General features: G+C 37.9%; 2 protein-coding genes across 2 annotated transcripts; one reads left to right on the forward strand and one right to left on the reverse strand.

Moving 5' to 3' along the window:
• Positions 1-640: 640 nt before the first annotated feature.
• LOC107194226 (tankyrase) lies at positions 641-5,664 on the reverse strand. The gene is given in 12 exon segments (XM_015583817.1): positions 641-920; positions 1,018-1,367; positions 1,439-1,965; positions 2,037-2,489; positions 2,560-2,945; positions 3,031-3,259; positions 3,338-3,468; positions 3,566-3,899; positions 3,935-4,188; positions 4,263-4,588; positions 4,675-4,877; positions 5,212-5,664. Coding segments are annotated over 12 exon segments (3,666 nt in total). The 5' UTR covers positions 5,405-5,664.
• Positions 5,665-8,665: 3,001 nt separating this feature from the next.
• On the forward strand, positions 8,666-10,928 carry LOC107194307 (zinc finger protein 652). Its single transcript, XM_015583911.1, has 5 exons — positions 8,666-8,960; positions 9,032-9,192; positions 9,252-9,394; positions 9,505-10,256; positions 10,335-10,928. The coding sequence occupies exons 1-5, from the start codon at positions 8,866-8,868 to the stop codon at positions 10,711-10,713; spliced, it is 1,530 nt and encodes a 509-aa protein (XP_015439397.1). The 5' UTR covers positions 8,666-8,865; the 3' UTR covers positions 10,714-10,928.
• The last annotated feature ends 2,405 nt before the right edge of the window (positions 10,929-13,333 follow it).

A 13,333-nucleotide genomic window follows, 5' to 3' on the forward strand; every position in this document is an offset into this window, starting at 1 on the left:
GGTTCATTAGCCCTTTCGCTCCAAAGAACGTATATGTACGCTTTTGAAAAGTGATCGCTCACGGACGAATGGCGTATACATACTAAATATATATATATATATATATTATATTACATAAATTTTGGTCTTAATAAATCTAATTACTGTAATAAATTCCATTACAAAGTGTACAGAACAGAAAACGAAAACGTGTGTCGTAAGTGGTGGAGTTCTCCGTACGTCAACGTTGAGCCGTCACAGTTTTGTTCCGTCCACAGCGGGCACATTTTCTCACAAATGTGCCGGAGCGAAAGGGTTAAAGTGTCGTTTCTGCTTCAACATACTATTTAAAAAAAAAAAAAAAAAAAAAAAAAAAATAATTGAAGAATCGATTCCAAATTGAAATCAAAGTTGTTTTCTACCGCTATTTGACCCTGGAATACATAATTTCTTTTATCCGGGATAACAGACCCCTTCCTCTCCAAAAGAACGAAATCCTAAGAAATCATCGAAAGAAGTACCTGTAATAGGTACAAGTGGAGTTCGAATAATTCAACCCTTTGATGATTTGACCTCTCTTAAATGAAGGTAAATGGTGTGTAGCATGGTGTGTAGGCAACGAATAACCCATTATGTGCCATTCTAGGATTAAGATAGTGTGTTACACGTTCGAGGTCTCTGACAACAACAGAGACTTCGCAATCTTGCCGCAGGGCTGGACTCTACCCCCGCTCTCCTGCTGAGGCCTCGCGATTTGATAAGTAATTAGATATTCCGGATATGCTTGTTCGCCTCTATAGACAACGTATTCGGGAAAAACCAAGCCACCTTGCGACGGTCTGCCCATTACACTGTGATGACCGGGTGGTGCATGCGCCATCTTCATCGCGGAGAATTGCAGAAATGATTTGCCCAGTGTGACACGACAGAGTAATAAATGTCTACAAGCGAGAAAACATTTCATTGAAGTATGGAAAAAATTGTTTAGAAACAGAATTCATGTATTGACCCTTTAATATCTTCGATTAATTCACTCACCTGTGGCAAATGTAACAACTTCTGTCTTTGTGTGCCGGGCATCCAGTGCCTCCGCATATTCCATAGACATACTGGTTACTTTTACTGCTGTGCTCCGCAAAATAAATTCCTGCTCCAAACATACCGCCGATATAAGCATGCCGTTCGTCGAAACCTTTCTGAACGATGGCGTTAATAAATGGACTGCCATGAAACAGCATTCTTTCATTGGCTTGCGGCAACGTCGAGCCGGGAGTGATCCTAGATCCAGTACCAGGGGAGGAAGGCGCTGCAGCACCAACTTCCTCTGCCACTTCTTGCCTTCTATGCGCGTATCGCTCCCATAGTTTACGATTTTGCACTTTTTGTATCTGTTTTTGTAAATTCAGGATTAGTAAAATATCACACTTGTATCTTTTAGGTGGAATGAAACAAGACATACCCTAACTATGTTGTATCTGGAAAATATACCACCGGAATGGCCATTATCTCTATGTTGTCTAATAGTACTCTGCATTTCTTCCTCGACTGCTAAAAATTCTTTGTCCTCTGCTAATAAATCCACTAACAGCGTTCCGGGGGTAAGGGTCGGCTGCCAAGGCGTACCAGCGGTAGTGTTTAAAAGTTTCTCCATTCCTTTGATTAGCTTATGTCTATAACCGTACGCCGAAACACCGACTTGCTTCAAATCCTCGTGACCCATCTCGGCTAATATGTCCAACGTAATCTGCTCCTGTTCGAACAGTTCCAACAGATGTTCTAAAGCAAGACTCTGAAGGAATCCAGCCACTGTTGTGATATTCGAGTTGTCTTTTGAATCTTTGCAATCTCTTTCAGAGCATGTTTCAGACGGCGGCATTGGACTCAGACAAGAGGACGGTCTGGCGAGCGGTACACAAAGAGTCATAGCGGTTCCAGAGGGCATGATGACGGTTTCTTGGGTAAGCGGTGGCGGGGGTGTAACTGGAACTGAATCAAAATTAATAAGTACCAGCGTGCATTAACAACTAATAAATATTACGCGTGAAATGTTAACTTACCTGCAACGATACTTGGCGGCCTACTATTAATAGTATTATTACCATTACCACTTAAGTTAATGGCTACACCAACGCCACCATTACCGGATGGTACCGACGGCACTACTTGCTGCGAAGCCATAGCATCTTGCAACAAACATCTCACATCGTCAGCGCTAGCTAAATCCACAGGGGTTTGTCCCTCTTGATTTTTTAAGAAAGGATCCGCACCGTGGGCCAACAAAAGGGCGCACAGCTGCGTTCTTCCCTTCTGCGCTGCTTCATGAAGTGGCGTGAAGCCCCATTTGTCAGTTGCGTTTACCACAGTATTATATTTAATGAGTAATGCAGCGATATCTAAGTGACCGTAACTTGAAGCATTGTGCAGCGGTATCAATCCGCCTTTATCCTGAGCATTTACATCAGCTCCACGTTCAAGCAAAAATTCCGCTACCTCCAAGTTATTGTACCCCGCTGTATTAAAATACCAATAGATTAAAGTGTACTAAAGAAATTAAGGTGGGAATAGCAACGTGTAACTCACCAGCTAAGTGTAACGGTGTACTATTGCGACCTTGTGCATCCCTACAATTAATATTGTCTTGAGTAACCAGTCGTTGTACCCTGGCCAAATTGCCCTTTTTTGCTGCGTCCAGAAGAGCACTGTTTCCTCGTAACAAGTCTGCTACGTCCTGGTCACCATCCCTAACTAAATCCAACGGTGTCGCTCCGTCTCTATTTTTTTTAGTGGCATCCGCGCCGTGTCTCAATAACAATCTAACTATTTCGTATTTTCCTTTAGCAGCAGCCTCGTGTAACGGTGTAAATTTCCACAAATCCGCAACGTTCACCGATGCACCATGTTTTACTAATAATTCTGTTACTTCATAGTGACCATAAGAGCAGGCATTGTGTAAGGGAACCAGTCCACTAAAAGTACAAATATGAAATATTACGAAGTGCCGCTTGAAAACTACTATCTGGAAACGAAGAGGAAATTATAAAATATATTCACCCTTTATCTTTGGCGTGTACGTCTGCTCCATGTGCCAATAAATATTCGACTACGGGCACTCTATTAAATCCCGCTGCAAAGTGCAGCGGTGTGGAATGCCTACCATCCAAGTCGCGACAATTAACAGCATGCGGATTCGTTTGTAAAATTCTTTCCACCGCAGCTAAATCGCCGGATTTACTTGCCTCCAACAGTTGCGCTTCCGCGTCGTCTGTCCCGCTTGGTGGATCTATAAAAGAATAATAAGAACGGAAACATTCTTTGGTTACAAAAACATTTTTTGCTCGAGACAAGTTAAAATTCGAACCTTGTAGTATTTTAAGGACATTTTCCGCAGCTACTTGTGCCGCGGTATAGCCCTGAAGTGATACTATAGATGGATCAACATTGTACGATAACAATATTCTGCAAGCTTGCACATTGTCTTCTCTAACGCACCTGTTTATACAACAATAACTTTTAATAAGAAAACACCAAAGGTCTCTTCAAAGAATAATAATCGAGCATTCGCAACGTTTTATACGGTTGACGGTACCTGTGTAGTGCAGTTTGCCCTAATCCATCTAAAGCATTGACTTTCGCATTATGTCTAAGTAACACATCCATTGCATCGTAATGAGAATGATCAGTAGCCACATGAAGCGGCGTTAAAAAGTCTTTATTTTTCTCATTTAAGGCAGCATTTTTCCTAATCAATGATTCTATTACTTGTTTTCTCTTGGGATAGGGGGATGCAACGGCACAGTGCAGTGGTGTGTCCCCAGTATATGGGTGTTTAAAGTTTACAACTTCTTGGGACAGGTACTTTTTTAACTTAGTAAGATCTGCCTGCCTGCAGGCATCCAAGAGGCAGTGTCCCTTGTATTCGTCTACAATTAAAGTGTATCTAACAAAGTCATATTCTGCGTGTACCGTTTCTTTTTTTTGTTTTATATAAATATATAAATGGCGCTTTTACTGTGGCAGTTTAGTTGAGTTGGATCTGCACCCTCGCTTAAAAGTAGTGAGCACACCTCGGCTCTGGATTTACTAGCGGCTTCATGCAGCGGAGTGAATGCCCATAAGTCACTGGCATTAACTGCTGCACCATGTTTAAGAAGTGCTTCAGTCACTTCAAAATGACCATAAGAACAAGCATTGTGGAGTGGTACAAGACCTCTGTAAAGTACACATCAGAGATTATATTGTGCGAAGCCTGATAAAACTTTTCTTACATCAGTCAAAATATATACCCTTTATCTTTTGCGTGCACATCTGCACCATTTTGCAGTAAAATCTGCACCACTCTGGATCTATTATATCCAGCAGCTAAATGCAATGGGGTTGATCTTCTGCCGTCACTTGCATGGCAGTTTACATTCAATGGATTTAGAAGTTGCAGAAGGCGTTCCTCGTTTCCCGATCTTGCTGCTTCTAATAACTCATCTTTTTTATATTCTCCTGTTAATACTGGTTTAGTTACAGGGTCTGCTAATTCTAAAGCTGTCTTTCCTTCCGTGTTTCTGATATTTGCATCTGCTCCGTGCTGTAGCAGAGCAATACACACATCTATTTTACCCTATAAAAAAAGAGGAGAAATTTATAAACCATAGGAAACTAGAAAATGTATTAAATACCAATAAATCGAATAGAAATGAAAAGTACCTTAATTGCAGCCTCGTGCAATGGTGTATAATTCCAATTATCCCTAGTATTTGGATTAGCTCCTGCTTCCAAAAGAAGTCTTACCACATCAGAATGTCCAAAGGAACAAGCATTATGCAAAGGATGCAAACCACCATCATCGCGTGCTTGTATAGATGCTCCAGCAGAAAGTAAAAATTCTACAACATCTCTTCTACCGTAACCTGTGTATTGGGAATATAAACAAAAATTAATACCACAATTGATTACAGGAAGTACTCCTTTATGACTAACTTATAAAAGGGTCACAGTAATAGTGAACGGTTGATACTTATTTATCGATTAAATTAAGAAAAATTCACTACACCAGAGTAATTATTTACAACTGCAGAATGACAACATGTAGAAGTGACTTTTCAGAGACGATCAACCTCCACGACGTGACACGATAATATTGCGTTCTCAATAGCCAGTGACGTATAGAGAGAAATCGTAGACCACGAGTGAAATTTGATTAATAACGGCAGATTGTAGGGACAGAGAGAATAAAGAGTTTACCAGCTGCAAAATGCAGGGGGGTGGATTTGCGTCCGGCAGTGTCTCGAGCATTGACTGTCTTCGGTGTAACCAACGCCTTTACCCTCGGGAGGTCTCCAGTCTTGCATGCCTCGAACAGCTCCCTTAAAGGGTCCGCGTTCCCCGATCCCGACAGGGAATCGGCATTTGTCAACGTCGATCTACGTCCTGCCATTTTACACCGCCATTTTCACGCCACTATCCGACAGATACACTTCACTGGCTCATAGTGTTGAAAGCTTTCACGACGACACCGAGATGAGTTGCTATGGCACAACTCAGTGGCGCCGCCTTCCACCCAGAAACGATCATTTTTTAAAACTCCGCCATATGAAGCAATATATACTGCCGTGGGATGTAAGAACGCTAGTATAAATAGCGAATTTGATTATGAGCAATTAATAAATATCATGATTAAATGACATTCTATCTACATTCGACAATACCATTGAGAAACAAAAGTATTGAAAATGGCACGATAAAGGTGCTATGACATTTTTTATGTTTCTGTATTATGTATCGTTATCATAGTTTACATAAAAGAAATACAATACGTATTTGCTAATATGGAATGTGTAACTCTTTCTACTTCCACACTCTTACAGTTTCACATTTATCCTTACTATACATTATTTCTTTTCCTATGTACTTTGTGTACAAACGTTTTTTCCTTAAATGTCCTCTGATGGAATTTATGTATGATTTATACATGGAGAGGTGAATTGTTTGTACATCTGTCAGTCGAACTTCTATGGCAATTTGAGGAATAAAATATGTCGATTAATGTTTCTTTTTATAAAAATGTATCTCTACTTATGCAAATGGTACCACCATCATTTAAATGCACAAAGCTTTTCAACCAGGTACTTCACTATAATCATAGTGCTTGCAATAATAATGCTTATTATTTTTAATTCAATAAATTTACAGGGAATGTTTGATAGATCTAACACATCAGGTTTTATTCATATTTCTCATTACTTATTATCAATATATAATTTAAAGAGGTTCCAGAGAAATGTTATCTGGCCAATCTTGACTAAGATGGATGAAAAAACGTATCGTATAGGGGTAAAAGAATATTTAGAAGTTATAGCAGTTGAAAATCCTGATATTAATTTTCCTCCAATACTTATGACTCACATATTTCGAGCAACAGGCATGAGGTTTTTGACTATTATGTGGAAATTATCACTAGTTACTCTCAGAACTTATATTATGAAACAATGTAATTGCAATGACAGATAAAAGTTATTGTACAATTTACTTGTAAATTTATAAAATTAATATTTTTCAGATGAGGGAACATTGTTGCAGGCTCCTAATGCAGGTGACACCAATAATCTAACTAAAACCTACATTACCAATACAAATCTAGAAAAGGAGTCCATTATTTTTAAGTTCTATGAGGAATTACAATTAGTTCTAAAAAGCTTTGAATACTATATGCAGTAAAGTTCACTTTTACATTGTACAATCAACCATTTTATAGATTCTACAGAAATCTGTATTTGTTTCAGAAATGAATTAAGTGCTTTAAAAAATCTACAGACTGATATCTTTGAAATTAAGAAAACTATAGAAAAATGCATAGAGGTTGCTCCAGTTAGTCGGATTATTGCAACACGATTAGCAGATCCTATGGACACAGAAATTTTAACTTGTTTGTATTTAATGTAATTTATTTGAAGTTAATAGTAATTTATGATTTACATAATTTTAAATTTCTAGTGTGGAAGACAAATATTGACATAAACATGCAGTTCCTTCATTATAGAAATTCAAAATTACAAAAATTTAAGGCTCTTAGTAACACAGTCAAAAATACAGTCTTGAGTTTATGCAGCAGTGTTGAAGTCTTTGATGCTAATAATCTTTCAAAGGTAAACACTGAGGTAATGCAACAGGCTTTCAATAATAATGCAAAGGTAATTAAATAATACAAAATTATACAGATTATCAGCAACTTAATCAATGGTTTATAATATATTTTATTTGAAGCAGATTAGCAGTGGATTATACATGAATGGCTGCTTAATATTTTATTCTCTATTATCGATACTTAATCAAATACTAAAGCAGATGGAATCTTGTCTAAAAATGAGTAATTTACCTGATTTATCATATTGTGAAACAACAATTAGTACGTACAGTGGAATGCTAAAATCCAAGAAAGAAGTATTTGAAAAAGTTTTAAAGGAAGTCACTGATCTTTCATCACAGCTACAAAGTAGCTTACACGAGAAGTCACTAAACTATACTATAGAAAGAGATTTCTTTTATTCTATATGTAAAAAGGTACTGATCACATGGCCAAAATTAGAGTTCTGTATTGATGAAGGTACAGACAAGGAAAAGTTAGACAACATATTATATTTGTCTCCTCAGAAAGGTAACATCTGATTTTTAATAATATTAATAAAAATTAGAAGTTTTTATATTTGATGTTTATTCTGTGAAAATTGTTTAGGAAAGTATAAGTCTTTGTTCAAAAGATACAAGAAAAATGTACCTGATTCACCAAAAAAATTACTATTAAGTTCTTCATACAATAATTCTTTACAAAACCTAACACCAAACTGGGTATCTCCTAAGAGACACTCTTCAATTTACAAGAGCTCACCTAATAAAACAAAAGTCTCACCCAGATACTCCAAATTATTTTCTCCCAAAACTTCAAGGACACATTTTAAAGGTTTGTAATAAGATTCTACATCATTAAATTAAGAATGCATTAAGAAATATATAATTTTAATACCTTACTCAGGCAATCATGCCACATCTAGTCCAATACAATTTAAAGAAGGGGAAACATCGGAGAAATCTAACAGTCCAATAAGTCATCAATCAGTGAATTTAGAGGCTGTAATAAAAAATATCTTTGATCTTTCTCAACAGATTTCCAATGTTGTAAGATTTCAATCTAAATCCTAAAAGGAATAATTTTGTGATTTGTTTCAAAAAGCCTGGGTTCGAAAATATATTTGTAAGTAATGTATGTACACGATAAATTAATAAACGAAATTCTGTTTTTATAAAAATAATTGTACTTCTTACACGTTTCTTAACGATAATCCCAATTTGCGTGCTATAACCACAATTACTCGAAGTACACGCGTAAAAATTCCGAATGTACTTAGTTCACGTAGGTACGTTGAATCGTGCGAAGAATATCTATCAATATGTTTTTATGCATTCCCGTTTTTAGGTAGATTCGCGTAACCTTATTCGCGAGATTATTCAGTTTAAATACATACGATGGTTTACGAGGCATACTCGTCAGCTGTAAAGAAGAAAGATAACCCAGTCGATGTGCATGAATGAGGGAGTAGCAAAGGAAAAGCGTGATTGGTGAAAAGTTAATTTCTCAGCTAATGCACAGCCAGTTACAATCGGGCAACGTAATCATAGACCCGCATTAAATGCAGCTGCACTCTGTGTACAGTAGCTTTCGTCCCTTGTTGTTTGTACATTTTAGCCGCAAGCTGAATTTTTACAAATATTAAGAATTCGGTAGCGCTATATATATGCAAACCTGTAGGTTATGATCCATTTGTACACAGTTGTGTTCGAAAGATCATTGCTGATTTTTTATGAGGAAGCGGGTTTGTTTGAAAGGAAATTTTAGCCGACATAATGTTGACCTGCGTGGCACATGGTTGTCTTACGAATCAGGATACGAAAGTCAACGGAAACGATGTTCCGTTGTTTCCTTTCCCCGACGATGTTGTGTGAGTGATTTGTTCTTCGTCTTTCTCTGCAAGTTTTCTCGATCGGTAGAATTATTGTCGACTATTTTCAGTCAAAGAAGTCGATGGCTGAAGAATTGTCAATTAGATGATAATCCTGAAAGCAATAGATCACCATTGTACATCTGTAAATTGCATTTTGAAGAAGAGAGCTTTACAGATTCTATGAAGTTGAAGCCTGGTGCTGTTCCAACTATTTCTGATAAAGTAGAAGGTATGTGAAACAATGGCAAATACTTTCTGTATGTGTACTAATCTAAATTTGTATTATAGAAGGGCAGAGGAAACGTAAAGCAGACAATACACTTGAAACTGGATCACCTAAAACTATACCACTGAAACAGAAGAAACTGGATGATGGTTCACATAATTTAGTAACACCACCGCAAAGTCCTTGTGCTCAACTCATAAAAAATGTAAATAATTTTATCACACTTTCAAGGAAATTTTCTTGAAAAAAGCTGCAAAAGACCTCCTTAAGTTGTACATATAAATAACTTATAATTCTTATTATATCATATTACAGGCTGAAGAAATTAATGGAGAAGATAAAATGGATGTACCTGTTGATAATGTTTCATTGAATGGATCTCCCATTTTAAAGTCTGGATTATGTCAAACTATAAAAATAGGAAAGAAACAATACAGACTAACCATTCAGATAGACAAAATATATGGTAAACCATGCCCTAGATCTAGGAAACTTACAATATTAGCACAGTTGAAGAAAGAAAAACCACTTTCTAGAACTGTCAATGATACTGATCAAAAATATATCTCTGTACAAAAAAGGATTTTTTGTACAAGAGGTGGATGCAAATTAAAAAAGGCTGTGTATGATTCAAAACCAGCATTTCAGTGTGAACACTGTAATAAGTATTACATATTGAAAAGGTCTGGTACTTCAGGAGAGAAGAATGTCTGTACTATATGTAACAAAGATTTTCCATCTGTACAGTCCCTAAACAGTCATACTAAGACCCATCTTATATGTGATATGTGCCAAACAGAATGTAGCACACAAATTCTATATGATAAACACATGAGATTACATGATAGTTTAGATCCAGTGAATCCCTACAAATGTCACCAGTGTACAGAAATGTTTGAACTGCAAAAGGATGTGAGGCAGCACTGTTCAATTGTTCATCCTGCAATTAAATTGCAAAATACCATTTTGCAAGTGACTACATCGCCATTGACGCAGCAAGTGCCTCAACAGCAAGATTATCGTTGTGTCAGTTGCAACGTAACATTTAGGAATGAACAAGCTTATAGGTAGCTTTCATTGCCATACAAGTATGGTGCAAAGTTTTCTTGTCATCTACAGATTGTAATCTATGAATATTTTTACAGGAACCATATAAGTTCTCATAAAAAGAAAGAAGGTTTAAGGTGCAGTATTAGTGACACCAATAATGTATTTCCAGTACCAAATCCTTTAACCGGTAGTCAAATAGGTATACTTCGAGCTGTGAAATTCAGTTGTAGAGTGTGTTCCATGGAATTCGATAATGTCGGCGAGGTCGACAAACACACGAGAACACATTTAGAGGAAGACAACGAAGAGGAACGGAAGTGCAATACATGTAAAAAACAATTCAAAACAAGCGCGCAACTCAGTGAACATTTAAAAATTCACGAATTGCGTACGCATTCTTGTCCTGTATGCTCCAAAAGTTTTATCAACAGAACGACTTTGAAAATACATTTAAAAATGCACGGTGAAACGTAGGTCTTAGTAATGAGATTCTTCGTTACTGTTAGTACAGGTTTAACTCAGTTTCGAGTAGTCTTGGGATTGTGCACTTCACCGTGTCAACGTTTGTAATTTATCGACAGTGATGCGCTGTATCAGCCACTAAAGGCACGAACAGTTAAAAACCCTTGTATACTGTGTACAAAATTGTTTGTTAACTTTATTGGCATTTGTAGCCAATGTGGCGTGAAAGGAAGATTATGTATGTTTATGAAGAAACATTAAATTCTTGACTAATAATTCCTATAGTATTTCTTCACCAAGTTTTAAATGGACGACCATGGATATTCCTTGCTGAATAAATATTTCGTTTATACAAGTTAATCACTGTCTTTGCATTAAGTCTTGATAAAAATACGTTTCCTTATGAACAAAATTCAAACTGCCCCCTCCATGAATGACTATCCTCTGGCGCCAAGATGGAATCGAATGAATGTATTGCGACTGTATTGTGCGTATGACAAAAAGAATATGTGTATACAAGAAACGAGATAGTACTCCACACAATTCCGCTTGTTCTTTTTCGTTAATATTTACGGTATTTAAAAAATGTTGCGGATATCGATAGCATCATCTAACAACCAAAATATGGTACTAATTGAACAGTAGCTTTGACGATTCGCCGTAGATGGCACTTCAATACCTTCTGCCCACTTTTTGTCACGTGTCAAAGAATTAATAATTATAGAACGACGCAATTGATAATCACTGATGTCTGTACAAAATTATGTACACACGAAATTGAATGTTACATCATAAGAAATAACTCTCGCATTAGCTAGCGACTGTCAGGTTGTCGAAGCGAGGTGGGTAACTATTTTGACCATCCGTATAGCCACCGCAAAGATTCACCGAAGAATGAAGCAGAATGAAGCAGAATGAAGATAATGGGTAGCCGGGTCCCTTTGAGGTATGCTTGCTCTTTGGTTGATGAAACGCGGGCGTAGAATGATCCTGATTTTCTCGAAAGAAGACGTCGGTTAAGGTGGCGGGAGGGATGGAAGGGAGATGGAAACGAGGGCAAACGAGCCAAAGGTAAAAGGGAGCCGCCGGCATACGAACGGGGGAACAATCGTGTCCGATGTTCACGGTGATCCTGTCAACGGAGACCACTTCAAACGTAGCCGGCCTCAATGTGTTTGTTTGGCCAACGTCAAATTTACTCGTGGAAAAGGAAAAGCTTCCACTCTCGTGTACCCTATTGCGAACGCTGCCAACACCTTGCTGGCCCTTGTGACGCCGCTGTTTTTCTCGTGTCCGAGCAAAATCGGATCGTTTCGTCGCGCTCGATCATCGGTAGTTGGGCGTGGCTCGTGTTCCCCATTGTCAAGATGCTGACTTTTCTCGGCTCGAGTCAAGTACTCTCTCTCACTCTCTGTTGTAATTCTTGGTAACGTATCGCGGCACTGTAACATGTCAAAGAAGTCAGAATGCCGTCCAAGTAGGGTCATGAAACAGGAATGTATAATTTTGAGGGGTTAACAAGTTATTTATGTAACTTCGGTGTGGTTATCTGTTTAGTTATAGATTTTGCATAATGCCTAAGAACAAGAAATACAGCGTATTCGAATTCAAGAGTTTTGGTCAACCAGGAACATTTTTTCGGTAACAATTGATACATCGATAGCCGCGGAAATTAATTTCTTTTTCATCCATTTTACGTACGTTTCAACGTTTTCCACATTTTCCATATTAAAAAACGTTTTTCATGCTTACGTTTACCGAAGCCAGAAGGAATCTTTTATTATCTGTAGATTTAAATGTAACAACCAACGAATATGGGCGTCGCTAGGGTGTCCCGGTGTATTTTGAGCGAAGGCAGATTAAAATGTATTCCGTGATTCTCCCGCCACACACAAAGATTCCCCGGTCGTTCACGGAAAATCATGCGATTTGTTACGCGACAGCCCTTCCCGTTTCCCTTAATTTCCACGGAACCCTCGGATAAAGGTGTAACAGCCCAACACTCACACAGGTCTGTATCCTCTTAGCTACGCGTAGAAAACCATGGCGAATTTATAGAGTGCTTTTCTTTATCCACGTAATACCTAGAGGACTGTTGTCCCGCAACTTTTCAGGCTGACGGACCGTCACTAAATACGCGCAGCAGACACGTATACGCGATGTTAACGTGAATTAAAGGATACCTGACGTCTGTATAAACGGATACGAATACTTTTACGATGCATTTACGGGAACAGTTGTTCGACTGAGAATCATACCAGGAGTCAGGATTTCACTACTTATGCGTTAAAGATGTATATTTACAGGGCTGTACTTGAGAAAACAGGCAAGTCTACAGAAAAATTTATTAAGGTGCGTATGCACTTGTTGCGTAACCTCGTATCGTATAACCGTTGTGTATCAATGTGAACGGGGCAAGCGTTGCATCATTGCGTATGAAAATGTATCGTATGGTGGATATTATTAAATATAATAATCGATACGCAACAAAAGGATACAGCACCTTTACGCCAGTCAATCCGAAATTATTACTATTCTGCTTCTGATTATCTTGTGGTGGTTCTTTTCACAGTATCAGCGATAATTTTCCGCCATTCTCGGTCACGATTTCAAGATCTCAGCACGACGATGA

This window comes from Dufourea novaeangliae, unplaced genomic scaffold, assembly GCF_001272555.1.
Source record: "Dufourea novaeangliae isolate 0120121106 unplaced genomic scaffold, ASM127255v1 scaffold28, whole genome shotgun sequence".
Taxonomy (NCBI): Eukaryota; Metazoa; Arthropoda; class Insecta; order Hymenoptera; family Halictidae; genus Dufourea; species Dufourea novaeangliae.

What these genes read in the sequence shown, in the direction of transcription:
- LOC107194307 (XM_015583911.1), top strand. Translation starts at nt 8,866, where the DNA reads ATGTTGACCTGCGTGGCACATGGTTGTCTTACGAATCAGGATACGAAA. An exon ending in CCTTTCCCCGACGATGTTGT is followed by an intron (nt 8,961 to 9,031) that starts GTGAGTGATTTG and finishes GACTATTTTCAG; the next exon opens with TCAAAGAAGTCGATGGCTGA. An exon ending in TATTTCTGATAAAGTAGAAG is followed by an intron (nt 9,193 to 9,251) that starts GTATGTGAAACA and finishes TTTGTATTATAG; the next exon opens with AAGGGCAGAGGAAACGTAAA.